The sequence below is a fragment of the Notolabrus celidotus genome, chromosome 11 (assembly GCF_009762535.1).
Source record: "Notolabrus celidotus isolate fNotCel1 chromosome 11, fNotCel1.pri, whole genome shotgun sequence".
Taxonomy (NCBI): domain Eukaryota; kingdom Metazoa; phylum Chordata; class Actinopteri; order Labriformes; family Labridae; genus Notolabrus; species Notolabrus celidotus.
Window position 1 is genome coordinate 6,252,149 of NC_048282.1, and position 27,905 is coordinate 6,280,053.

The window sequence follows — 27,905 nt, forward strand, 5'->3', positions numbered from 1 at the left end:
AAACTCTGCTGCGTTTAGTTTTACTGTATGCAAAGTACCTCAGCTTGTATTACCCAACCAGCACTGATGGGATCCTCCTGTGAGTCAAAGCTTCTCAGATGTCAAAGCACCTTCATTCAACCAGGGGTTTTCTCACGCATGCGCAAGTGCGTCGACTATCTCATCGGGGAGAAAAAAAGAAGTTCACACACAAAGCCACGCCTGCGCGGTGTGCCTCTCATTACAAGCGAAGTTGCTGCATCTTTTTAGGAAGCTACATGCTTTCTTTCGACACCCAAAGGTCGCATGGTGTCAGGGACGCGCCTAGTCACGGGAACAGTCCGGAGCGCGTTCATGAGGTGCAAGATCGCGCTTTAACAGTGAAGAGTATCAAACAGCGTGCGGGGATCCAACCTAATGCTGCTGTACATTGGGTCACAACGACCAGTCAATGATTTGCGTTCCTGTCCGGCGTTTATTCTGCAAACCTTTTCATTTTTGCACGGGAGGAAACTGGCATAGCTAACTCATCTGTATGATAGGGGAACAGGAGCACACAGTATGGTCCGGGAAACCAGACATTTATGGGTGGGAAATTTACCCGAAAATGTACGAGAGGAGAAAATCATTGAGCACTTCAAGCGGTGAGTAGAAACATTATTAATGAGCATTATGTGTGTGTGTGAGTGTTGAAGTGTAACGACGTGTGCACGGACAGCATCTCTCCGTGTTGTGTCACATTTAGAGAAGTCGGGATGAAGGAAGCAGGAGGTTCCCCCGTAGCAAAGTCCCAATTGGCACCAGTGCTGTCAGCCCCCTATAAGCAACAACACTGGTGCATTTCAGCTGAGAGAAAAGCAGCTAGCACGCTCCAAGCACACAGCCAGCGGACATATGCTTTTGCCATTGTGACACGGATACTAAGTTGCATGTGAGGTGATAACTTTACGTTGTGTGGATGAACAATCCCACTATGTTACCTTTTCACTCTCTGAAAAGACTACCTTTGCACCTGGTCACCTTAGAGGAAACTCGTTTTCTATGGAGCTAACAGTATACTGTCAATGTAAACAAACTACCTGGAGAGCTGTGCGTTCACAAGCTGCATCTCTGGCAGGAACTCTAAACCTGAGTCTTAATGCTCAGTCAGTCACCGGTGTTTTACTTTACTTTCTCTGAGTTTGTCTTCGGGTTGTAACCCGGACCCGTGCACACACACACACACACTGTGGTTGATTGCCATACCTTGCTGCTGCCTGTCTGTCATGTTGCAAGACCCGGGTCCTTTCTTTACCTAACACAAGGCAGTGATATATCTGAAAGGTGACGCGACATCACGCCGCCATCCACACTGCAACATTGTTCCAAACTGTGATTGAACAGGCTGCTCTGTGTTTACTGATATGCAACACTGAAACGTTGTAGTGGCTTTTCTTGTTTACTTTGTGCGCGGATGATCACACAAATGTCTTTCTTTGCTGTATTACAGCCGCTTTGCTTCCCCCAGCTGCTGACCTGCACAGCCTGCAGCGATCTGAAGGGGAATTAGATATTTTAATTACCAAATCAAATAAAGCTCAGTTTCTTCTCTCGAGTCTGACTGTAAGAGGAGAAAAACAACATGTGCATTTTGAAAGCTTGTAGGTATTTGTGGTGAACCTTTTATTAAGGAGAAATGTGATGTGTGTGTGGCTCTCACGGTTGTCTGCGCGCTCTCGCGTCTCTCTTCTCGGCTGTCAAGGAAATAGCAGCCCGCCTCTCCGTCCATATGTGCTGGAGAGCAGACTGCCGAACAACATTATACTCTACCTATATGAGTCTGCCTTCTTCTCTGTGTAGGCGTCGCCATATCGGACGAAAGCTGCTAAATTACTAACAGAATTCATAGACGTCTGTTGGGCAACCAAAAAGCACATACGCTATTTTTATTTCCAACAACAACCTCAAAGAAATAAAAAGCATTGAATGTGTAAACAGATACTATTGTATCTACTGTATTGGTGCTGGTTTCAGTATTCAAACGGATGCAGAGTGGACCACAGACATGGTTCCTGTGTGTGACTCCTGCAGCCCCTGCAGCCCGCACAGTAATGAGCTACCTATATGTCGCTTTATTTACATTACAGCTCGCACTATGATGTGCGTAACGTTGTGTTTTTTGGGGGGATGGTGACTGGCAGCATGTTATTGTAACAGCGGAGGAGAAAGTGTGTCGGCGGCTCCGTTTGTCAGTATGCTGCCTCAGCTCCAGTGAACCCAGAGGTAGTCCGAGCAGGCAGGTGCATGACAGCCCAATGTGTGATAGAAGTCATTGAAGATGGGGGACGGCAGAATGAGTAAGCAGTGTGAACAGCTTTTCTAAAATGGCGTCGGAGGCTGTTCAATGTTGGGAAGTGGCATGCCAATAAATTTATGGGCACCCTACTGTCTCTGTCGGACGGAGAAAATCCACTCCCCGGAGGTTTTTGGGAGGGAAAAGTCAGCGCATGCAGATGATAGCAGGCTTTGTAATCCTAGACTGGGGTTGTAAATCTTGTGTAACAGACTAACCATCAGTCACATATTTTTAACGATGTATTTACAGCCGTATGAACAAAGCAATGTCATTCCGTATCAAAAATACATCGAATAAAACCTCCATGACATCCAGAGAGAATTTTTAAATTTATTTTATTTTGGTTGGAATTAGAAGGGTCAGATGTTTTATGTAAAATGAAATTAATTTCCTTCCTGAGAGTGGAACAATAGGAGCTAAATATCCACATATACGCTATTGATTTTTTTAACCCACACACAGTGAATCAGGAAATGTCACATCTCTTTATATGCTGCCAAACCTCATCTGTATGCTTACAGCAGCTATAAGCTCAGCCGAGTCCCTCCTCCCTGAAACATGCTAATATTAGACAATATAAGCATTTATTAACATGCAATGTGCCAAGGTTTCAAATCCAGTTGCTGGGTTACTGTTGCCTTGTAAGAAAGTGCTATAGAGCAGAGAATAAGAGTAAGCTTCATTACCTCCCACCACCTCTCTTCAGGCACACACACACACACACACACACACACACACACACACACACCCGTACACATCCATCCACACTGACGTACAAATTAAGCACTGAACAATTTGAAACAAAAAAAGGTGTCATCATTCCAAACTTGCGTTATTTTCTCAAAGATTGTAACCCAACATCCTGTCTGTGAATTCATAATCACTGGTGCAACATGATTGCATTCCAAACCTTCTGATAACCTTGTTTTCCATCGTTCTATTTTTTAGATATGGACGTGTGGAGAGTGTCAAGGTCCTGCCCAAGCGAGGTTCAGAAGGTGGAGTCGCCGCCTTTGTGGATTTTGTGGACATTAAAAGTGCTCAGAAGGCTCACAATGCTATCAACAAGATGGGGGACAGAGACCTGCGCACTGATTACAATGAACCAGGCACAATCCCCAGTGCTGCGAGGGGGCTGGACGATAGCCTTTCCTTAGGTTCTCGTGGCCGGGATGTATCAGGGTTCACAAGGGCGGCAGGGGGGGGCGTGTATGTGCCCCCCACGTCGCTCCACAGCAGAGATGGACGCTATGAACGCAGACTAGACGGGTAAGTGGACAAAGTTTCTCTGAAGGCAGGGGGAACCGTGGTTTCTGGTAAACACCTTACCCCCAAGCATCTTCCCATCATCTATTCATTTACTTGTTTTTGGGGGGGAGAGGAGAGTTCATGGTTATAGGGATCCCCTCTAAAGTCCACGGAGCACCGCCAGCGCTCCTGGATTTATGCGTGCAGGTAGACGACAAGATATCTTTCTAAGTGAGAGCATGTTTGTCCATACGAGTATCTCTTACTATAATTACGTGAGTAGTCATAGTTTGAATGGCTGTTGGGGATTATCTTTGTGAGCTTAAACATCTCTGTGAGGTGGATATATCAATTTTCGGAAAATGCGGGGCAAAGATTGGAAATCGTAAAATTTCCCAGGATTATTGGAGATTTCTGAAGAGAGAGAGAGAAAGAGAGAGGGAGAGAATCGAAAAAAAATGAGAGTGGTCCTCCGGCCATCCCTGGGATTCCCCTAATCTGGAGTTACGTGCCCTGCTCAATGGATTAATGTCATCCTCACCCCAACCAAGAGCACACATTATATAAGAAACCATTGTTTGGATTAGTCTAATTTGGTTTTCGATTATCACGCATCCCTCACGGAGGTGTTGACTTCTCACGTTGGCTGGAGTCATGTGGATAACCTACACAGGATATTTATTCCCCTCTGTTGGATTAACGCTGGCCGTAAGGATACACTATCATGCTAAAGGTATGGTTTGGTTTCTTGGTTTGGGTTTTTTGTTGTTTTTATTTGGGATTATTTCTAAAATCAGGGCATTACAATCTGAATATTGGGAGACCTCTACTGGTTATTCAACTCAGTAGAGACGACAAACACTTGTGAGCAAATGACTTTTTATCCCTACGTATTTTTGTGGAGATTATTTTTTACCTTCAAACGACAGAGACTTGCAGATTGAAAGAGGACCCACATGGACTATGTTTGGATTGTACAATTCAAAGAAGAATTGCTGGAAATAGAGACGGTAAAGTTGCTGATGGAGATAACCTACCTCATGTCTGTGGATTACCTGCTCCTTTACCGAATGTGGAACTATAACTAAGCCTTGGATATAATCCCACACAGGAGCAGAGAACCAAGTTGCCCCCATGAACTTTTTCCTCAGTGAATCACCTTCAGTTTGGACTCCATGCAGGTTCCTCTGCTTGTATAGGAGATGGACAACAGACATGAAAACTCCAGAGCTTCAACACTGCTACGATTGGTCCACAACCTGGGAGTGATACAGTACATCCATGACCAAGAATCTGGATTACCATTAAGAGACATGTTCTTCATACTTCATCAGCCATGGCCCAATTTCCAACCCTCTTCCAAAGAGACTGATTTACTGCTATATCAGCCATGTGACCAAAGAGGAATGTGCAAGATGACAAATGAAGATACAAGACTTCATTTTTTCACCGGATATCATACACTCATTTTACTGGACTCAGGTGCAGCACAGATTTTTATGCACATTTGGATGGATATATGGACTTGAACTGAGATTTTCCAGCATACAGAACATCCCAACCTGGATCCGTAGAAGACCATGTTTGTTTTCATCCTTTTTAATGAAGAGGGGCACTCCAGCTCATCCAAGCACACGATGTTCGCTTCCCCTGAAGATGAGGATTACATTTTCAAAAAGCTTCATTTTTTTTCACCCTCCACTCGACATTTTTACCCATTTTTTTCTGCTCACAAAGTTCTATCTCCCTAGATTGTATGTGGAATTATAGGTCAAGTTACCACTCTCTCAAAAGGTTGGTATGTCCTGCCCTGTGTATTTTAGCTGTCCTCTCTAACCCCCTAGTTTGAACCCCTGTCTCTCTCCATTTTCCCCACTAACCAAAGTAGCTGGTACATAGCCTGTTATTACTGCCTGTGTGTCTGTATGCAGAAATCTGTACCTTACCTTGTATTATTTTCCTTTTGCTTTCCCTCACCTGACCCCACCTTAAGCCCGTTCTCTTTTTATAATGAACAGAGCCGTACTGTAGCTGTCCTTTTATGATGAGCTTCTGAATCTGTCTCGCACCCACTATGTGAAGTAAAAAGCAAGATTCAATACGAGGAGTTTATACTCTTACATAGACTTAAATAAAGATAAGAGAACAGAAAGATGAACTCTTTAATAAATATATAAACACAGTTTGTTGCACGATGGCTCAAAAGCTTTCAGACAAATATGATACATTTAAAATCAATCTTTTCTAGCTGCCATGGTCACCGTCCAAGGTTTTGATAGTAAATTGATCTCTCTTTGTCAAAATCAACAGAGATTAAATGAAGAGTGTATTTGATTATAATATTTAAATGTTTTAACAGCTGGGCTCACCAAAACAATAAAATCACCTCTGGAGGCTCGATGAAAAAATGCTTACTAAGCACTTTGAAGACTAAATGATTTATTAATTGATTTTTTTTAAATCACAAAATCAACCTGCAAATTCATCAATCATCATTTTTAAAATGCTCTTAGCTTCCTCATAAGCAATCTGAAAAAAACTGTCACAAAGTTATAAATGATATTTTCTCTTCTTCTCTATAAAATGCATAAATTAGACGTGTAAAATGTTAAATTCTATTAATAACATAGGTTTAATTGATAGGAAACATTACGGTAGAGAAAATATCCATTTAGGATTTCAGACCCGGTTTAAACATTTGACTCTCTGTCGTTATGTTGCAGTATTAATGCCATTTTAATTTCTCATTGTCAGATTATTGCAGGCTTTGCAAATAAAAAAAATTAGCATGAATTTTCCTGGGAAGTAAAAAATGACTTTAGCTGCAGCACTTTTCTCTCTCAGGTATATAAACTCTGAATTAGACAAAACGGATGTTCCAACAAAGATATTTTATCGATGTAGTTTTTAATTGAGAATACAGGAGATGTTCTGTATCAGCATAAAAGAATAATGTGATAAAACATTTTATGTACATTGTTCCCCCACACATCACTATGCTTTGTGCATCAGCAGCTGCACATCTCAGCTGTTAGTGGATTTAATAAGTGTTTCGATTGTTTCTGAAATTTAAATTCAGACCGGTATGCATGTCGCGTTCTCATATGAGGCGCCTCTTTAGCATGCTGCAGGGATGCATCCTTGTAATTATGCTGTTCACATAATCCTGAAACAGTAGATGTGCTTAGCATGCACCGGAGCAGACTAATAATCAAACACTGATGGAAATTCTACCAAAAAAAGTCTAACTGAATTATTTTTAAGCTGCATGAATAATGTAGAAGCTGTTTTGTATAAAGTGAAATTGAAGTGAAATTGAAGGCTATCTATTGAGCAGTGAGCCTGCGCCACCAAATTAGCATTTTCGAGAGCATCTAGGGGTCAAGGTAATCCATCACTTTCACAGCAGACACTGTTTTGCCATAGATGTTATTCATGAATCCAGCGTACAGACGATTAAATCAAATAAGCTGAAACAGAATTTGCCCCTGACCCCGCTGTACGTAATGGCTAGTGCCGTTAGATGCAGACATTGTCCGATTCTCCTAAACCAATTTATCCACAACAGCCAGGATCCTGAGCGTATCCCATGAAACCCTTTGTTCTCATGCCCCGTGGCAAAAGCCTTTTGTTGAAAGACATGATGAGAGACTCCATTTATGACCCAGAATGCTGCAGGTTACATTCATGTCACATATCTTACACTGGGATTTTACAGGCTGGCCAAATCAAAGAATGAAGTCCGTAATGGATACTACTTACAAACATAGTTTTTATTTTTTATTTTAGTTAGAAATAGAAATAAAGTCACTAAACTTGGCACGGCTGGGAGAGAAATGTTAAAGTTTTATCATTTTTGTGATGAATGCAATCTATTAAAGATGTCTTAAGTGTGAAGTATGAGATACTTTCAGGTGGTAAGGTCAGATTGGGCATTTCAAGAAAGTGATGTTTTGTATTCTTCACTACAATACCTTTTGGATATCAAACAGCATCACTGACTCAGAGGAAAGCTTGTATTATATATCATAAGATAAGAGCAATAATATCCCTTTCCCCTGAATAGACTTTGATTGAAGCAGCTCATTTCATGGGCTATTTAACTACTGAAACTCACACAGAGGTTTGCATTGAATCAACCTGAAACAATCATTTTGAACGTCATGTTAAAACATCAAAGGCTTGTTTCCCTCAACTGGTGCACAATCGCCGAGTCTTAATCACCCAAAACAACAACTATAAGAACATCTTAAAGGTTTAAAGCACAATAAAATAAGGAAATAACACAAATAAAAACATCGACAAAAACAGCTTCTTAAAATTGAAATATTCTCACTCATCCTTTTTAAGAAAAAAACAACAACTATGTGCTGTTTTCATTTAGTCTTTAATAAAATAAGCTGTTTCAGAAGTATCCCCAGGTTACAGCTGTCTTCAGTTTATGCTTACAGTTGTTGTTGGTGTTGACAATTTAGCAGCAAATCAAACTAAATCTGAAGAAGCACTTCTTTGTACAGATGTAAGAAAACATCTCTGGTGGCTCAAATAGATTAAAGATCTAAAAGATCTGGATTCTACCATCAATTCACAATAAGGGAAATTCAACAAGTCTTTATCGAGGCAGATAGTTGCTATTTTTATGAATTTTAACAGTTTCATTGAAAGATGATTTTACTCTTAAAACAGGGAAACATATTTTGTTCCATGATGAGGCAGCTGAGAAAGAGACTCCCGAGGGGCTGAAAAAGGGTCCGTACCAGGAACCAGGTTTTTAGTTCTACCTTAAGTTAAACTAAAGCAAGCTGAAGCTGCTTACCGTTTGGTTTTCCTCACAGTTTTAAAGCACTAATAATAATAATAATAATAATAATAATAATAATAATAATAATAATAATTATTATTATTATTTTATGTATATAGCACCTTTAAAAACCACAGTTTACAAAGTGCTTCACAAATGGCAGGGCACATAAAAACAAACACAAAGAGAACTCTACAGCAGAGAGAGTTTAAACTAAATTAAAATCAGACAACAGGAAAACACACACAAAAGACCAAGACAATGAGTCACCACAGGCAACACAAGAACCCAAGGATCAGAACTGAGACTAGAGGAACCAAAAAAGTAAGACAATTGAAAATACAAAAGGAAAGAAAGAATAAAACGGGTGCTCAAGCAGTAAAAGGGAAAAATCATTAAAAGAGGGGTAAAAGCAATACAGAGATAAAATCATCAATATAGATAAAGCATTTAAGGATATGCAGATAAAAGCAGTACATCTCAACAGAAAAACCTCTGCTGCCATGTATCACTCCACCGAATGACGCACCAAGCATGCACAGAAACACTCAGCTAGTTATGTCAGACTTAGACGATATAGAATTGACAGCTGATTCATACATGTCAGCAACTGGTGTGTGCCTCACATCCACTGAGCTGAGAGAAAGGGAGAGAACTGCAGACACAAGTCTTATTGAAGCTGGATGATGTTAGTCTGTACAGAGTGGCTGTGATTGGCCTGTTACGTACAAGCTAACCCTAATCTGTTGTTTGAATCAGACAGAAAGAACAATGACAAAGGTGCTCACAGACACCGATCAGACATCACTTCAAGGCATATTACAGTTAAAGCTCCTGAGGGGTTTTTAACAGGCTGTGAAACAAACTCAAATCAATATTGATGTCTCTTTATGACCTATGAAAGCCAACAAGACCATCGACAATGAGAGGAACTATTTTTATAACGTCGCTTTAAGTGTTTGAAACCACTGGCAGGGGGTAGGTTTCAGACCGGTGATAAGACAAATATCCTCGTTAAGTGTTACATTCGACTTTTTAAAGAGAGCAGGGTGAGAGTTTTACTGCGTACGCATGTGGAGGACAAAGACTCCACAGGGGGCGCCACATTGGCAAAACCAACAGTTCTGAAATTGTAATGAATTAATTTAACCCTCTGTAGCCTTAAAACCTGATGTGATCACGATACAAACACACGTTTCAGGGTTTCCATCTTGAAAGCTTTTATTTCTATGAATTATGTCAGCATATTTAAATTAGTACTTTCTTCTTCCTCATCTCAAATGCAGCACAAAACTTGTCTGGGATAGTCCTTTTGGAGGATTGGACGTGTCTTTTCCAAATATATTTTTTAAATGCTTTATTTTATATTCTATATTAGTAATTGAATTTTTTCAATTTGGACAGTAGAGGTCTCTTCGCACTTTAAATCCAAAAGGTTCTTTACTCTCCGGTGTGTTCCTTCCTTTCATTTCAAACATCCAAATAAAACATAGTGTCCTCTTTAAAAGGCCTCAGTAATGAGTGTTTGTAACTGTAGTTATATTAACCATAATACTCTCTGTGTTGGAACATCATGGCTAATTTGCTGATTATAATTTGATCTGAATTCAAACAGTGGTAATTGCTGTCCTGTCCCGCTCATTACAGGGAGTTGGGTAATATGACTGCTGTAATGACACAGCAGTCATATTACCAAATTAAATTCTGATTGCTTTATTCAGTAGGAGGATGTGCAGGTCTGAACATAATGTTCTTATTACCACTGTTTCTAATGTGCATCTTCATAAAAGATGCTTTGAAGACTCTTCAGAAGAACAAGTGGTGTCAAATTGTGTAGCAGTATAGACAAAAGGCTTGGCAGAAATCACCTCCAAAAACCTAGAACAAAGCCTCTCAGATTAATGATAAAACAGCTTCAAAAGTGGCTTTTGTTGTAATTTCTTGATGTTACAAGACTGAAATGACTCATATAACGAATCTCTCATATAATTCCTTTTTTAATACAAGTAATCCTCGTGGAAGTCCTTCATGTTCTGCAATTTAACGTTTTTTAATAAGCTGCAGATTTCTTGTTGAGCACTGAAGGCATGCTTGTTGCTTCAAACCTCCTCTGAGTGTCCAGTGTTAGTTTATTCATCATAAAGTAGTGCACAGAAAAATACAGTACACTTAACGACTTCTTATTAGTTCATGATGCATGAAAACTGAAGTATTCTAGTGTTCAAAGTAAGCTGTTAGACTAAAAAACACCTCGGATACATTCTTACCAAAGACTCAAATTGTTCAGTCAGCAAAACACAATCGACCAAAAGCAACAGTTGATTTCTAAAATCTGAAACATCGATCCGTAGCCTGGAAAAAACTATCCCTTTGTTAAAATCCCTTCAAAGAATCTTTTTCTAAACGCTGACGTGTCCCTTTCTCCCCACTTGTCTACTGGAGGCGAACCTTAGTCTGACTCCTGATGATAACTGTCTGTCTGATTCCAGAAGCTTCCTGAAATGAAACTACAATGTGATGCTGTTCTCTCTTCCTGTTTGTCAGGACGGCTGAAAGTCGCGACCGGGCGTATGATCACAGTGCCTACGGACATCACGAGCGTCCTGGTAGCAGTTTTGAACGCCAGCGGCACTATGAAACAGACTATTACCGTGATGCAAGAGACAGGACTCTAAACGCCGCAGGGAGCGGGTCTGGTACCTCCGGTGGAAGTACTTCAACGGTGACATCAGGAGTTGTCGGAACTATTGTGAGCACTGTTGCAGGCAACACAGGGACTAGTGGATCAACGGGGGCCACTTCTGGTGGAAGCGGAGGATCTACATCGAGTGCGGTCGGCTTCTACCGATCCCACAGCAGGAGCCCTTGCCGTTTTGAGACGCCAGAGCCTCGCTATGAGCCTCGCACCAGGGAACCCTTTACTTTGGCCAGTGTGGTTCACAGGGACCTGTACCGGGAGGACCGAAGTCGGCGCGGGGAGCGCTCGTACCGCCACAGTCGAAGCCGGTCTCCGCACTCGACACATTCGAGAAATCCCTCTCCTCAGAGACTGGCCAGTCAGGCTACCCGTCCTGCACGCTCCCACAGTGGGTCAGGCTCTCACAGCCGCTCCTCCAGTTCAGACTCAGTCAGCAGTACCAGCAGCAGCACCAGTGGCAGGTGAGTGACGCTGGCTGTCAAGATTTCTATGCTTGTGCTTGGCTGTTGGTGACCTTTTGTCTTCCAGTTTGAAACCTGTGCTGGACTGTATTTTAAGAGAGGCACGCTGCATGCTGTTCAGACTTTAAGGTTACATTATCCAGTAAATGTTTAACCAGCTGGATCAATCGATAAGATCTAGCTCACTATGTTACAGGTAGATTTCTGGTAAAACAGGAAAATAATGGATTGACCACACACTTAAAATATGGATTATTCTTGGAAGTAGTTTGTCCTTGCAGGATTTGCCTTCTTACGTTTATGTTTGCTTCTCTTATTGACATATTTTGAGAAGGCTGTCCAAACTGATGGCTTTAAGTGTTTGTGCAGGGATATCTCGTTTCACTTGCAGCTCAGTTTGACAATAATCGTTGCACATTGAACGCCACAGCCTGTAGAAGCAGCTGGTGCATTGACAAAGTAGTGCTCAGAACTTGAAAGCAACAGACTTAGCCCCTAAAACTGAGTATTACTCACATTGTCATGTTATTTCATATTGCAGTAATATTATTTTTAGTTGACCTTGCTCCATACATTTACAAGAGTAAAACCAAGTCAATAATGTGCTATACATTTTTTTTTAACCCAACCAAAACAAGTTGACTCCTCCCCCATGTGGACATCCAAATCTATTTAGTTCTGAGGACAGGAATTCTGCAACACTTTAAGACAGAGCAGAAGTTATGCCAACAAGCTATGACATGCACGTGCATTTAATTTCCATCATTAGTTACTAGGCACTCCTATCAAGTTGCTCAACATCCCTCAATGCAGATTCAGCTCTTTATCACATCCATCTGTTTGAGACGTACTGAATATCATATGTTTGGAAACATTTCACAATACAAATATCTGTTCCTCTGACAGACACAGTATCTCTTTGTCAGTGACTACAGCTGGGCAATATTAAAAATAAAAAAAATGTCATATCAGTCAATATAGATAATTATCACAATAAAAATCAAATCATTATTTCATTTAAATTTAAAGACAGATTTTTGCTCCTGAGTGAAAGTTAGCGGTTAGGTTTGTTAGCTTGTGTCTGGGTTCAGTTCTCTGATGAGATTCTTGAATCTATCATTCGTGACGGTGCTAACAGGAAGCAGGTCTTTTGTGTAAGATGAGATTTTTGTGAAGATGTAGGTTGTAAATTCTTATTTTTCTCAGGTTGAGATAATTTGCATAATTTGATTTATTTACCCACATCTTGAAAGTGTATTTTATTAAGTGTATTAAGTAAATAGTTAATGACGAATCAGCACAGTGTTAGACTAACGACCCTGCAACATGATTGGCTGTTGAATGTCTTCTTCTTCTGTCTAATGTTGGGTAGTAACTAGCGTTTAAGACACATTATCGCCCCCTCCCTTTCAAGTGGTTGGGGGTGTAGTTACAAGTTGAATAGAATTTTTATCAAACATTTGAAAAATTATGTCACATTAATTATAGTTATCAAATTATCACCCAGCCCTAATGGTGACGGTTGATGGTGATAGTACTGAAAATTAAGAGAAGCCTGAAGTTTTTCCTCTCATTATACTGTGAAGACAAACATGTTGTTATATTAGAGACTCCACAAAGCAGGAGCTTTGTACAGCACATGTTGTACATTTGCAAACATTCAAAGCAGTATTTAATTTGCAAATTATACTCAACCAATATTTGTTTAATCATTTGTGTTTGTTTCTTTTACAAATGACAAATCTGCTGTTGGCAGTAGTTGCCTGTTGGTTGGTATGAAAGCCTGGAAAATGACCTTTGTCACATTACACTGCTATGATTAAACATTTTGGCAGCAGTGAGGTCCTGAACTGGATTGATTCATAACCACGGCCTTTTCTTTGGACGTTAAAGTCCACTCTGCTTTGTTACATTCAAATCCTCTGAAGAACACATGCACATGTACTTAGTTCACTGGACGTTTCTGACTCCATCACTGTGGTGTCTGAGGTTGTTTCTGGTTTCTTATTTACAGTCGGCTGTTTAGTTTTGTAGGATCGCCTTTGTAGGTAATCAATGAAACATGATGTTATCCTTTTTTTGATTTTGGCCCCAGGCAGCACTGTCGTATTTGAGATAGCTTTGTTTTTATATGTGAAAGGGGTGGAAGAGATGCAAGTAAAGGCACATAGCTTGTGACACGACACACACCTCAACCTCAACTTTGTTGAAATGTTTTTATAGGATGGCCACAACTCGTGCTTTAAAGGGAATTCAAGACGTTTCTGTTGATGCTGTGATTGGGTTATGATTCCATGTCCATCATAACAACCAGTTGTCAGTAATGCTCTGTTTTAAAGCTGACATGCTTATTTTGGTTTCTGTGCACTGCTGAGTGTAGCAGTGATGTTCATTGTATGAGATGTGGATTGTTGGTGAGCAGTGATTGTACAAAAGAAGAAATGTCTGCAGTTGTACAGATGTATTGGTATATGGGATTTATCCTTCTATACATCCAGCTCCCCCTCTCCAGTTGTTTTGTGGCAAAACGCATCAGCTTTGGCCACAGCCGAGTCGATAGCTCTGACAGCTCGTAGCGACACACGCGGTTTGACAAGGTAGTGCTATGTGGGGAATTTCAGGAGACGGCTGGTGTATTTTTCTCACTGCCTACCTCTGTGTATGGGTAATGGCTCCCCCCCTCCGTGAGATCCAGTTGGAACTGGAAATTTCTGGCCAGTGCTGGCTGCCTGCCCACTCCCACAGGCCAGGCTCCGTCAGCAGCACTTCCGGGAGTGTCTGAGCACAGGAGGAGAAAGTGAGAAGGAAATAAACAGCAGAGGGCCTTGAAGGCTGAACCACACATGTTTTCTGGTTTGAGGAGAAAAAAAAAAAAAGGGGGAGGCAGCCATGATTTTCCCGCTGATGTGCAAATCATTTTGTTTTCATATTTATAACAAGATGCTTGTATAATATGAACCGAGGAGAGGGAGGGTTTGTTTTCTTCATAAGCCTATTTTACAAGAGACGGCTTATTCCCAGTGCACTGGATTGCATGAGCTTTGATCCAAATGATCTGAAATATGTGTAGAAAACAGCCTTTTGCACACAATATGAATGAAGACCTCACTCGTTGCTCTGTTTATTCAGACAGAGAACAAACATTTGGATGATTTTAATGTTTAACAAAATGACATTTATTTGTTGTTCTTGCCTGCACATTGAGCTGCTTATATTATTTTATGTATAAAAGATGTTAAATGATAAATCTGTGTATTAGAATTGGTGCTTATACTGGTGTCATATTTCATTGACATACCTTGTTGAGGTGAAATATCTATAACTTGATTCTTAAACACATCTTAAACCACTTTTTTTCATAAACAATAGAAATGAGATAAATCAAAAACATCTAAATCCATGTTCTTCTCCTGTAACAGTGATTCTAGCAGTAGTTCCAGTGATGACTCCCCGGCACGTTCAGTGCAGTCTGCTGCTGTTCCGGCACCCTCAGCTCTTCCTTTATCCTCCCTCGACAAGGATGAACCACGCAAAAGTTTTGGCATTAAGGTCCAAAATCTTCCTGTGCGTTCTACAGGTTAGTTATGAGATGCTCTTGTGGTGTGAAGGTACAAATAGCCTCCCATTTAGAAATGATGGTGCGTGTTGTGCATGTCATTTCTGTGAATCCGTCAAATCATTTCTGTAACAATAGATCTCTACTATTTTTGAGTATTACTTAATGAAGCTTTGATTCATTTACTGCAGATACAAGCCTAAAGGATGGTTTGTTCCATGAGTTTAAAAAACATGGAAAGGTCACGTCAGTTCAAATCCATGGAGCTTCAGAGGAGCGTTATGGGCTTGTCTTCTTCCGACAGCAAGAGGACCAGGAGAAAGCACTTGGAGCATCAAAGGGGAAGCTTTTTTTTGGGATGCAAATTGAAGTCACAGCCTGGACTGGCCCTGGTAGGTTCTGAAATGTAACCGTATCACAGAAGAACATATGGTTATTCAAAAAGTGCAGATAATTCCAATGAGCACATTTTTTTTTCAGAGACAGAAAGTGAAAACGAGTTTCGGCCCTTGGATGAGAGGATAGACGAGTTTCATCCGAAAGCCACGCGGACATTATTTATTGGGAACCTGGAGAAAACCACGACTTACCATGACCTGCTTAACATCTTTCAACGCTTTGGAGAAATAGTGGTAAGTTAAAGCTGCTAAGTGGTTAACAATCATGTCTTTTGAAATGATTATCATAGTCCCTGAAAACATACTGTGTTTTTTTTATCATGAAAGGACATTGACATTAAGAAGGTGAATGGAGCCCCCCAGTATGCTTTTCTACAATACTGTGACATCGCCAGTGTGTGCAAGGCCATAAAGAAGATGGATGGAGAGTACCTCGGTAACAATAGACTAAAGGTGAGGGTTATTATTATCATTTAATTGGAAATCTTAGCTCTTCAGCACTTCCACATCCTTGTCTTTCCCAACCAGCTCAGGCTCATTAATGAGCATAATTTGTGGCAAGTGTTGAATTTATTTGAATGTTAATTGTTATACTAAATCTTTTAATTTGACATTTATCCCTCTTGTCTCAGCTTGGTTTTGGAAAGAGTATGCCCACAACATGTGTGTGGTTGGATGGACTAGCATCAAACACAACAGAGCAGTTCCTTACTCGTCACTTCTGCCGCTATGGACACGTTGTCAAGGTAAGCTTGTTTATTTTCCCCCCTCAGAGTTACCCATTGTTTACTTTTTGGCAACTTGGGACTCTATTTTCCTCTCTCTTCCGCAGGTTGTATTTGACAGAATGAAAGGAATGGCCCTTATCCTGTATAACAACATTGAATATGCACAGGCCGCTGTCAAAGACACAAAGGGGTGGAAGATAGGGGGCAGTAAAATCAAGGTAAGGCATAAAAAGCTTTCTCTGAAAATTTGCTTCCCGATGCAATGGGTTCTTTATTCCTGGCAGGCATTAAAACTGGCAACAACTCATCCTTTTTATTTTCTTCAGGTGGATTTTGCCAATCAGGAGAGTCAGATGGCTTTTTATCGTTCAATGCAGGCATCCGGCCAGGACATTCGAGACTTTTATGACATTCTCTCTGAAAGAAGGTTTGTGTAGTTCGCTTGAAGAATATTAATTTTATATCAATACTGGTTTGAAATTGATTATTGACGAAGCTATAACAGCCTGCCTTCTTTTTTCTGTTTTGCAGGGATGATCGACGAAGTCAATACGAGTTTCAAGCTGAAAGACAATATTATGAAAATGTACGAACACCAGGAACATTTACAGAAGATCCACGCCGAAAATACCCCTCCAGAAGTCGGGAGTTCTACACTGAATGGGACCCATATCAGGGGGATTACTATGATCCACAGTACTTTGAAGACCCCCGGGAGTATCGGGAATTCAGAGCCGACCCTTACGAGCAGGACATCCGCAAATATAGTTATTTGCAGCGGGAACGTGAAAGAGAGAGGGAACGCTTTGAAACAGATCGTGGACGTGATCATGGGAGGAGGACTGTTGAACGCAGCCAAAGTCCATCTCACGTTGCCCCCAGACGTCCTGCTAGCCCTACAGCATCTCCTTCACTCTCTGAAAGGATACCAAGTGATTCAGACCGTCGTATTCGTTGCCGATCTTCTGAAAGAAGTGGTAGCTGCAGTTCGATCTCCCCACCAAGATTTGAAAAACTTGAAAAGGCACGAACTGAAAGGTATAACAAAACTGACAAACCTGAGAAGGATCGTGTCTTTGAAGTCGAAAGAGCGACTTTGGTTGAAAAGGAGAAGAGAGTTGGGCGTAAAGACCGAGGAGACAAGGACAAAAGTGAAAAACAGAGGCTCAAGAAGCTCAAAGTTGCATCCCCTGTTATACAAGCGTGTGAGATGGAACCTGAACTTGAAAGAGAAGTAAGCCCTGAGTCTGTCCTACGAACTAAAAACAGTAAAATTACAAAGGAAGGCTCGAGCAAAGGAAGGTTAGACCTCATACCTTGTGTTGTGCAGTTAACCCGTGTTAAAGAAAAGGAGGGAAAATTGATAGGTCATACAGTCCCCGAAAAGCCACTTCCAAGGGGTGGGACTGACGGTCCTAGACTGGCATCACCTACAGCTGAACCGAAGAGTCCTCCATTCCGGCTGGAATCATTGAAAATGGATGTCTCAAAGCATGGAAAGGTTCCTAGAGACAAAAATATGCACAGCTTAGTTGAGGTCATTGAAAAGGATGCTAAGATTAAATCCAAAAAGCATGGAAAATCTGAAATGGGATTTGACAGTGGTGTTTCTGTGGACATGGACCGTTTAGCTGCAAGGAAAAGGCGTTTTGAAGACTCTGGAAAAACTGATCGACAGAAAAGATCTAGTGAGGAGGATCTCGTCAGATCAGGACTTCATAAACTGTGGAACAATACAAAGGATACTGATTTGGATAAGAACCTTTTGTTAAAAGGGATGCATAAAAAGGAGCACCACAGAGAAAAATGCACCAGGATGGTTTCAGTTAACAGTCCCAAAGATGGACGAGACTTTGAAAGCAACTCCCTAGGCCTTTCTTTGGAGCGGCAGACACGGCCAGAGGATCTGCCTGAAGATTCCACTGAACAGTTAGACTCTCCATACCTTAAAATGGATTTAGAAAAAAGTGAGAAGAGCCCCAGTCACATGAAGGTGTCAGATCACAGCAGCCTTGATTTGGAAGAATTCAAAGAACAGCAGAAACAGGTTCCATCTGAAAACGAGCAAGGGAAAGGGAAGTGCATCGACTCAGATGATGGAGATGAACACTTTGTGCACATTGACCCCAATAATATTTGCACCAAACAAATTGAACAGTGTCAATGGCTGCACACTAAGATTGGTGATCCTGATAAGGTAATCAGGTATGAAAATCCCCCAAGTAATGAGACTCGTGATTTTGACAAGGATTATATCTTGCATGATGTTGGAAAACCACAGGATATATCCAATGATGACTTCTCTTCTACAAAACGAAAGAAATTACAAAATTTTGACTTTGAAATAGTCAATGCAAAAAGAGAGCGCAATTACACAAGTTACCAAAAACTAAACGAAGATATTTATCAGAGTATAACATCCTCCATAGGGCATGGCCAGTTTTCTGCCAATGAGGATGAAGAGACCGCCCAAATTTCTGTGTCGATCATAAACAAAGAAAGAAAATCTCCAACAACAGACAAAACATTTTCACACACAGAGTCTCTGAAAAACAGTTTTGGCCTCACAGCAACACATTTTCAGTCTTCTGACACCGAGCTTCAACAGCTTAAGACAAACCTGCTGAGCTGTGACGAGGAGTTAATGCAACGCTGGGAAAGACGTATGAAGTCTGATTCACTAAGAATGGAAATGACTTTTCCAAGTGATATTTCAAAACGTGAAAGCATCCACAAACGCCAGGATTTGGAACCAGGAGAAGTTCAGTCTGATTCAGATGATGATGGAGACAACAAACACATCTGTCCAAAGTCCAATAGCTCCTTGTCTTATATCCTCAGGGAACACGATGAGAGGATGACAGACCTGAAGCTCTCCAGCTCCTTGGAGAAGAACAAGTTTTATTCTTTTGCTCTTGATAAAACAATAACCCCAGACACAAAAGCACTTCTTGAAAGAGCCAAAACATTATATTCCTCCAGGGAAGATAATTGGTCCTTTCTTCCTTCACGCTTTCCAGCTTCCCACAGCTGTTCAGATAAAGACAAGGTAGAGCTAGCACCACGACCCATTCCTTCTTGGTACAAGATGAAAAAGAAAAAGATTCGCACAGAGTCCGGAGAAAAAGTGCATGATAAAAAAGAAGAATTAAAACCACAAGACCAAGAGCGTCAGGACCTGTTTGCCTCCCGCTTCCTGCACAGCTCGATCTTTGAACAGGATTCTAAACGTTTACAGCGTCTTGAACGTAAAGATCAAGATTTAGAAACTGGAGTTATTAGACCTTCTACTAAGCCAGGTGTTACTGAGGCAAAGTCAGAGCCTGGACCTGGTGACCCTCTACAAGAGCCCATAGTGCTTTTCCATAGTCGATTCTTGGAGCTTCAGCAACAGAAGGACAAGGACCATTACCCACTGGATACAGAGAACGAGTCCACTGTGGTGGGGATTAAAAGAGAAGAAGTGCGGAATTGTGATAATGTGCTCTCTGATAAGAAAACTGAGCCATTGATAAAAGCTGATGACAAATCAGCTAGCCCTGAGTTAACTTTGCCAGTTTCACCTTTTGTTACCATTGCACAAGAAAGACCTGCACAAGAAAAGAAAGAGCTTTCAACGCCATCATCAGATCCACCTGTGGCAGTCGTTAAAGAAGAAAAATCTGAGCCAGTTCTTGAGGTACCCCCTTCTCACTCTCTCCCCTTGGAAGACATCAAACACATTGCTCCGAAGATAAACATAACCCCTCCGCTCATCCTTGCAGAGCCAGAAATTGAAATGGAAACAAAATTAGAGCTAATTGAACCCAAAGTGAAAATTGGAGATAGTTTGGCAGTTGAACATAAACCTCTTGTGGAGGATAAGCCTCCCACTCCTGGTGGTTCCCTAAGTGGTTTTGCAAAGGAGACTTCCGCATCTAGTTATGCTCACTATCCAAAGATTGATGACAAATCTGAAATCATAAAGATGGAGCCTAAAGAAGAATGTCAGGAAACAAAACAGTCGGAGGAATCTCAGAAAACTGAGACAGATGTTGAGGCCTGTATGCCAGAGTTAGAGGCTGAAATAAAACCATTTCCCAATCGAAGACAACCGAAGAATAAAAGGGCCAAGCCAATGGCTGTATCACGCACTTCACAACCTTCTCAGATTGTTGCCACAGAGAAACCAGCAACACGAAAGAGTGAACGAATTGACAGAGAAAAACTCAAAAGGGCGTCATCTCCTCGAGGATCTGAGACTAAATCCACATCCAAGTCTCCAAGTCATGCATCAGATACAGAGCAAAACCTTGAGTCAAGTTTGATCCACGGGAGAACACGTCGCAGGAATGTAAGGTCAGTTTATGCCACGCTACATGAAGATGAACAAGCTAACAAAGAGGTGGTTGAGTCACCTCGATCCATGCGCAAACGTGGTGCTGACAAAGACCCAGTTCAGCAAGATGTTCAGATTCCATCTACCATCGCAAGGCGAGGACGTCCACCTAAAAGAGGTGTCAAACGTGGTGAGGATCTATCACCAGTTAAGACTGATCTGCTGAAAATGACAGATGATGAGACAGAGGTCAAAGAATCAGCAACCCTGGCTGAGGCTGGGAAAGCCACTGAGGGATGGCGTTCACCCCGTACCCAGAAAGTGCAACAAACTCAACTCACTTCACCTGCTCCGGCTAACAAGAAAGGCAGTAAAATAGACAAACAGTCCGGCAGCCCTGTTTTTCTAGCTGAACAAGCTGATGTTGAAAGTCACAGTGAGCCAGAACTTGCACCTAAAACTGATTCTGTTCTGTTGGGGAAGCCGCAAAGACAGGAAAAAGACTTGAAAGAGAGTGGTGGAAATAAACCTGGTGATGGGGATATTGAAACATCAGATACAAGCTCTTCTGAGAGAAGACCACAGCCTGAAAAGAGTGCTAAAGTGAAAACCTCAAGGCCAAAAAGAAACACTAAGCAGGTCACTGGAGATAAATCACACAGCTTGAAAAATCTTGAGATCCGTGTGAGCGTTGATGATGTAAAAGGTTTACTTCGTTCAGAGGAAGATGAGCCTGAGTCGTTTGAAGCCCAGACTATTAAGAAGTCCAAATCAGACACACAGGAGAATGAGGAAACAAAGATAGTCAGCTTTCCAAAAGAACCAAAAGAACCTGCCAACCAGGAAAATGAAGATACCCTATCAGACACTGAACCTCCTGCTGACCCAGCCGCTGCACTCTTAGCACGACAGATGGAGCTAGAGCAGGCAGTTGAAAACATTGCAAAGCTTACAGTTGAGCATCCTCCTCGACCTTACAAAGAACCTGTTTCAGAGCAATCTACCGTACTGCCTCCAGTCATAGTAGAGCCAGAGTGTGAGGTGGAGGAGGAGAAGCCAGCAAACCCTGCAAGTGAAACTGAACTTATGGCTGCTATTGATTCCATTACAGCTGAAGAGAGTGCAGAAGCAGATAGTTTCACAGCTCCTCCTACTTACACAGCTCTCATACCTACCCCTGAACCCCTGGTATCCCCCTCATCCAATGAGATTATGGAAAATGAAACACACATGGTTATCAACAATGTTCCTGCTGCAGATTCTGATGAGGGCCCTTTCACATCCAGTCCAAGGGGGCAACTAGCAGAGTCTAAGGAAACCGAGGATACTCCTCTACTTGAAACACCCAAGAAAGCTGGCAAAGTTCGAGCAAAAACCCCAAAGAAGTCCAGAAGTCGTAAAGGTGCTGCTAACAAGAAGGGGGATACCACCGAGGACATTTCACAACCGGGCCCCTCCCCAAACAAGTTACCAGAGTCGATCCCAGAGGACCCAGAAACCATTAATTCCAAAACTGTTACTTTTACAGCAGCAGCTTCCGTGGTCACTGCTGTTGCAACTTGTAGGCGTGACGTTACAAGTTCAATAACTGTGGACACACCCAAAGAAGCAGAACAGCCTGAGGTTGAACAGCCTGTACCCAAAGAATCTGCTTTTCATACGGGCACAAGTAACATCTCCAGCTCTAAAAAGGACCCTCAAGCAGCAGAGCCATCTACCCCTACACTTGCCCCAACTCCTGACCGCCCACAACCTCTACCCCAGTTTAGTGTACCCCTTATTCGGCCCTCCAAAATGTCTCTTTCACCAGATTGGCTGCCTAAAACTGAAGAAAGTAGAATCTATGTTGCCCCGTCATGCCACGTAACTGTAGTTACCCCTTCTACACCAGCTTCGACTGTGCTTGCAACCCCTTCAACAAATCCCCCGATGCCTCCTGATACCAAGGCTTCGGATATTGATCCAAGTTCCAGTACCTTAAGAAAAATCCTCATGGAACCTAAATATGTGTCGGCATCAAACAGCAATTCTATAGCTTCCACTGTAGTAACATCTGTACTCTCAGATCATTCACGGATGTCAGAGAATGAAAACCCCTCCAATAAAATGGTATCAAGACAGTTACATCCTGGAGAGAGACTACCTTTACCCCCCCAGCCCATACACCACAAACCCTATCCACTGACAGAGTCCCAGCAGAACTGTAGTGAAAAACCCCAGCATACAGTCATTTCACCTGCTACCTCAGTTATAAGTCGGATTCCATTGCCTTATGATACTGAGGAAACTCCACGAATATCCCTCAGCAACCGAAGCATTGGCACACCTCTACCCAAGCAAAAATTTAGATCAAACTCCAATGAGAACAATCGCTACCATGCCATCGATATAGTCGAAGATGGGACTAGAGGGCGCTCCATTGTTGAGACTACTCCGTACAGTGCAGGCTCCAGTCCTGGTCTTAGGGTCAATACATCAGAGGGTGTTGTTGTTCTTAGTTATTCTGGTCAGAAAACAGAAGGACCTCACAGGATGAGAGCCAAAATCAGTCAAATTCCACAAGCCAGTGCTGGCGATATAGAGTTCCAGCAGTCTGTGTCCAAATCTTCAATAAAGCAAGACCCAGTTATCCCATCATCCCAGTCAGCTACCCCAAAAGTAGCCCCGAGTGGTCCACCTTATGGGCACACAGGAGTTCTCTTGACGGGCCAGTCTTTTAACTCTCAACCTGTGATTTCAAGCACCAAGCATGAGAGCCTTGGGAGCGACAAATCTGATGCTCCATATCACACAACATCACCAGGCGGCGTGGTCAAGATGTTCCAACAGCCAGTTAGTTCTTCTCAAGTCTTGATGTACAACCAAGCTGTGATACAGCATCAACATAGCAAAAGAGGGCTGGGGGTAGAACCTCTACCCAAAAAAATGGACACTGGCAAAGCTGTTCAGCAGTCTAACCTCAGCCCAGTCATGAGTCCACACCACCCATCATTATCTGGAACCCGCATGAGCCCCAGCCCTGGATCTCAAACTGATCGGACAGCTCTGCACCTAAAGCAAGAACCCCAGTCCCCACGAACAGCTGTTCAATCCCCTCTACCCTTTGTCAAAGCCTGTCCTCCAAGCAGTTCTCCAAGGGGGACTTCTGTGGTTCTGGGTCACAGCATGTCTACATATCATACTAATATCCACCACCCGCACTCAGAGCAGTCCTCTGTGATAATGCAGCCTCACAGTGTCACGCAGTCAATGGCTCACGAGGCCAGGATGAACACCCCACCAATGTCTGGGATAAACTATGGAAGGAGGGGGGATCCTCTGTCTTCTCCACACACAGGGCCTTCCCAGCGCTCCACTACACCCCAGCCTAATGTTATCCGAGACCTGGTACTGCAGTCTCATTCTAGTCCCAAGGGGTCAATATCAGTCGTTAGTGGAAGCAGTGTAAAGGAAGAAGATCCCAGACACTTTAACCAAGCCCTTAGCAGACCATCAGTGCCCCAGCTCCAATCAGAAGTAATGATGATTCACAGCGAACATCGCGGACTCCACCCAAGCATACGCATGGACCAGTACAGAGACATGCACCAGCGCATGCTAATGCACCAGCAACTGGGAGAACAGGTCACTGTGGAAGCAAGGCAGTCTCGCACCTCAGAGACTACAGCAACTATGTCAAGCAACATCTCCGGGCCAACAAAGAGTGCTTTAGTGGGAAAGAGCATTGATCTCTCCACGAAGGAATCTCACAAATCACTCGAAGGGAAGCTGATACATCCACCCATAAATGAAAGTAGAATCAGGGGAGTCCATGCATCAAGTCCTGTCATGGTGTCTCCACATTCTCATGGGGTTCAGCTGATGCATCCACCAAGTGTTAGCTCCTTTCCAGTGTACCGGGACATGCGAGGCTTCCCATCCCAGTTTCCAGGACAGTCCTCATCAGGACACAACCTGGCTAGCCAAGGCATTACCTCCTCACAGGTCAGTTAATCTGCTTTAGTAAATGACTAAAGGTTATTGTATTATTTTTATAACTGCATCTTCAAGGTGTAGCTCATAATCATACACATAGCTCAATTAATGTGGTATGTTTTCTCAATCAGGTCCCTCCAGAGCCTGTGCTGGGTCACAGGGAGAAAATGTCCCAGTCACATGGGGGAGGAAGTGATTCCAAGCCTGAGAGTACCCATCTTCGCCATGCTACCTCTACGGATCTGACACACATTTCTCGAATACAAGGGGATGCACTGTCACCCTCGTACCAGTCTCCTATGACGTCCCCCATGTGTCTTACTCACAAGCCAGATCTATCTCTGCAGAAAGGCCCTCCAACCTTCCTGCCAACACCTCCGCCAGCAGTCCCTTCAACAGGTTCACTGCTGTCACAACGCAATGCTAAGCTAGAACATTCAGGCCATCGCTCTGTTGACATGGTGCAACTTATGACGGTAAGAAGACCAAATAACCAGCAATGTAAAACATGGGATACATTTCCAAGACTTGACCAAAAAGAGAGACATGATTTGAATTAATGTTCTGTATGTTCCCTCACAGAAATATCCTATCGTGTGGCAAGGCCTGTTGGCACTGAAGAACGACCAGGCTGCTGTCCAGTTGCACTTTGTTTCTGGCAACACCATTCTGGCCCAGCGCTCCCTGCCTCCCCCAGAGGGAGGTCCACTTCTTCGTATTGTCCAGAGGATGAGGCTCGAGGGTTCACAGTTGGACAGCGTGGCTCGCAGAATGATGGTGGGTGTTTTGGTTTTATCCTACGTTAAATTTTAATTACCATATTTTTGTCATTTCCTATTTCAAATTTGTTTTTTTAAAAAGAAAGCATACCTTTACACTTGATTCAAAAAATTATCATTTACGTCAGGTGGAGAATGATTACTGTTTGCTACTGGCTCTACCCTGTGGTCGGGACCAAGAAGACGTCCTTGGTCAAACCCAAGCCTTGAACACCGGCTTCATCACCTACCTGCAAGCCAAACAGGCAGCTGGCATCATTAATGTGCCCAACCCTGGCTCTAACCAGGTCTGTGCTTCTCTATTGAACTTTTAAATTGTAGTTTCATGATGAGATACCATGAAGATTAATCCCCTCTTTTATTGTGTCATTTTATTCTCACAGCCAGCTTATGTGGTGCAGATTTTCCCTCCGTGTGAATTCTCTGAATGCCACCTCTCTCGCCTGGCCCCGGACCTTCTCAACAGCATCTCCAGCATCTCCCCTCACCTCATGATTGTCATTGCCTCTGTTTGATTACCTCCATTGTTTTCCTAAACAAAGCCAACACCAGCCGTTTTGGACTCGTCCAGTTTTTTTTTAACTGGAATTGCCTCATATTTTTATGAGTTTGACTTTTTGTAAAAATCTAATTTAGCACGTGCTCACCTTTTTCTCCTTCACTTCACCGAGTCCTTAAGTCAATGACAATGATTTTCAAAAACTAAACTTTTACGGAGAGGACCTGAAGGGGCAAACGGGATTTTTGATGACCATTTCTGATTTTTTCATTTCATTCTTGCCATTTTTGGAGGTGTTGTGCATAGCCTTTTCTAATTCATAGCATCCATACAGCTATGGATTGACCCTTCCTATGGGATATTTTTTACCTTCATAAAAGTGATTGTGAATTTCTTTTTTAAAAAGACAAACGATGTGAGAAGTCATTGCACTATGTTAAGACAAAAATTGTGAACTCTGTACAGATTTGAGTATAAAATTACACGTTATGGAATGACTCTTGTGATCAGCCATGCTTGAGCAAGTTAAAAGAAAACCATTGCCTGGAAAATGATGAAGAATCATTTCAGCCTGATCAATCATCCTGCTTTTGCTCCTTTGCCATCAGCCAACTTCTACGTCATTTCCAGACCCAACTCTCCACCCCGAGGTGTTCCCTGCCCCAGGAACTCCAGAGGGGACATTTAGAGTTGTACAGTTTACACTTAATGCCTCAAAAGGGGACTGTAAAAAGGATATTTAATTTGTTTATTTTTGTTTGCATCTTCTTTAAGCCTAAGGGTATTGTGGGCAGTTGTGAAACTGTAAATATTATAAATATTTAAAGACTGAAGCAATGTGGAGAGACCAAGTGAGTTATTTTACAAGATGGATCATCAAATCTCAATGTTCTGTCTTTTTTGGGGGCAGATGGGGTGGTGGTGGAAAGGACCTGTAACAGATTAAGTTATAACATTCAAGGGAAAAAAAGTTTTTGTTGTTATTGATTCTGTGCCAAAACATCTTTTGCAAAATCTGAACACACGCAATGTATCTGAAACTGAGATTGATCAGAACCTATTTTCATATGTGACTTTGTATTTTGAGGGCAGACTTGATTCCTTTCTTTTGGTAACGTACATCAACCCAACTCTGTTACTACAGTGCTTTTTACATTATGTAACTGTATCCTCATTTTGAAGGAACCATTGTATTGTGGGGGTTGCATTTCTGTTTGTATTCCTGTGTTTGTCTCCCTGATGTGGTCCTCTACTGCCCCCTGCTGTCTGAAAATCATATTCTAACCATATGAAGACTTGCATACTGAGGTGATTTAAGTCTTGACTTCATGACGGATGTGTTAGAGCATGCTTTATTTTCAAATCTTAAAGGGTAAAGTCAAATCATAGAGGCAAAGAATGTGACTTGAACTTGATATCATGCCGCTAATGGATGTGTTGATCATGTGTCTCCATCCCTTCCCTTAAATGTCTTTTTGAGCCAAGCTGTACATACTAATGTCCTTAATCTGTGCTCTTGTGTACTTCTCCCCTTGTTATTGTCTTTCTTCAGGGTCCTTGTTTTTGTTTTGTGCAACAAAACAAAGCAGTCTGAGAGAGACAGGAGGTGATGTGTGTGAAACCGATGCTGAAAGTAAAACCATGCTTGTCAGTTTTGTGATGTAAATATTTCTATGACTGCAAGCTGAATACTCTCATGGTTATGTTGAAGGCACTTATAATTTTTTATAAACAAACGAAAAGAAAATACTTAAAAAAAATACTTAAAACAGTGATAATGAAAACTGTCTTTTGATCAATCTTCATTTTAAGTGTATTTTGCTGTTCCTCCATGAGGACATTTTAAACTGTAAAATAAATGGTTGTTTAACTTACTTCTGAAGATCATTAAATGGTCCATCACTCTTGATTTGTGTTTTTGTCACAGTTTTTTTTTTTTATACCTTGTGTTATTTTGAAGGCAGATTTGAACGGATGTTTAGCAGCGGGTTGAGCATGTTGACAAAAAAACTTCAAAATGCTGAACCCATAGCTGCATCTGTTCAGATTGACCTCTGGAAATGTTACATTGTTTGCCTCTGCAACATGTTACAACAGTTTTTGTAACCTGCAATAGTTTTAAATACTGAA

At 42.0% G+C, this 27,905-nt stretch overlaps 1 protein-coding gene across 1 annotated transcript; it reads left to right on the forward strand.

Annotated features, from left to right (window-relative positions):
• Positions 1-180: 180 nt before the first annotated feature.
• On the forward strand, positions 181-27,684 carry spen (spen family transcriptional repressor). Its single transcript, XM_034695910.1, has 15 exons — positions 181-623; positions 3,263-3,583; positions 10,908-11,522; positions 14,942-15,099; positions 15,270-15,470; positions 15,559-15,710; positions 15,804-15,929; positions 16,109-16,222; positions 16,309-16,422; positions 16,531-16,631; positions 16,736-24,506; positions 24,629-24,973; positions 25,080-25,274; positions 25,405-25,563; positions 25,660-27,684. The coding sequence occupies exons 1-15, from the start codon at positions 541-543 to the stop codon at positions 25,789-25,791; spliced, it is 10,587 nt and encodes a 3,528-aa protein (XP_034551801.1). The 5' UTR covers positions 181-540; the 3' UTR covers positions 25,792-27,684.
• The last annotated feature ends 221 nt before the right edge of the window (positions 27,685-27,905 follow it).

Excerpts from the sequence above, each read along its gene's own strand:
- spen (XM_034695910.1), top strand. The coding sequence starts at position 541 with ATGGTCCGGGAAACCAGACATTTATGGGTGGGAAATTTACCCGAAAAT. Across the intron at positions 16,632-16,735 it reads GACATTCTCTCTGAAAGAAG|GGATGATCGACGAAGTCAAT; the intron begins GTTTGTGTAGTT and ends TCTGTTTTGCAG. Across the intron at positions 25,564-25,659 it reads CCAACCCTGGCTCTAACCAG|CCAGCTTATGTGGTGCAGAT; the intron begins GTCTGTGCTTCT and ends TTATTCTCACAG.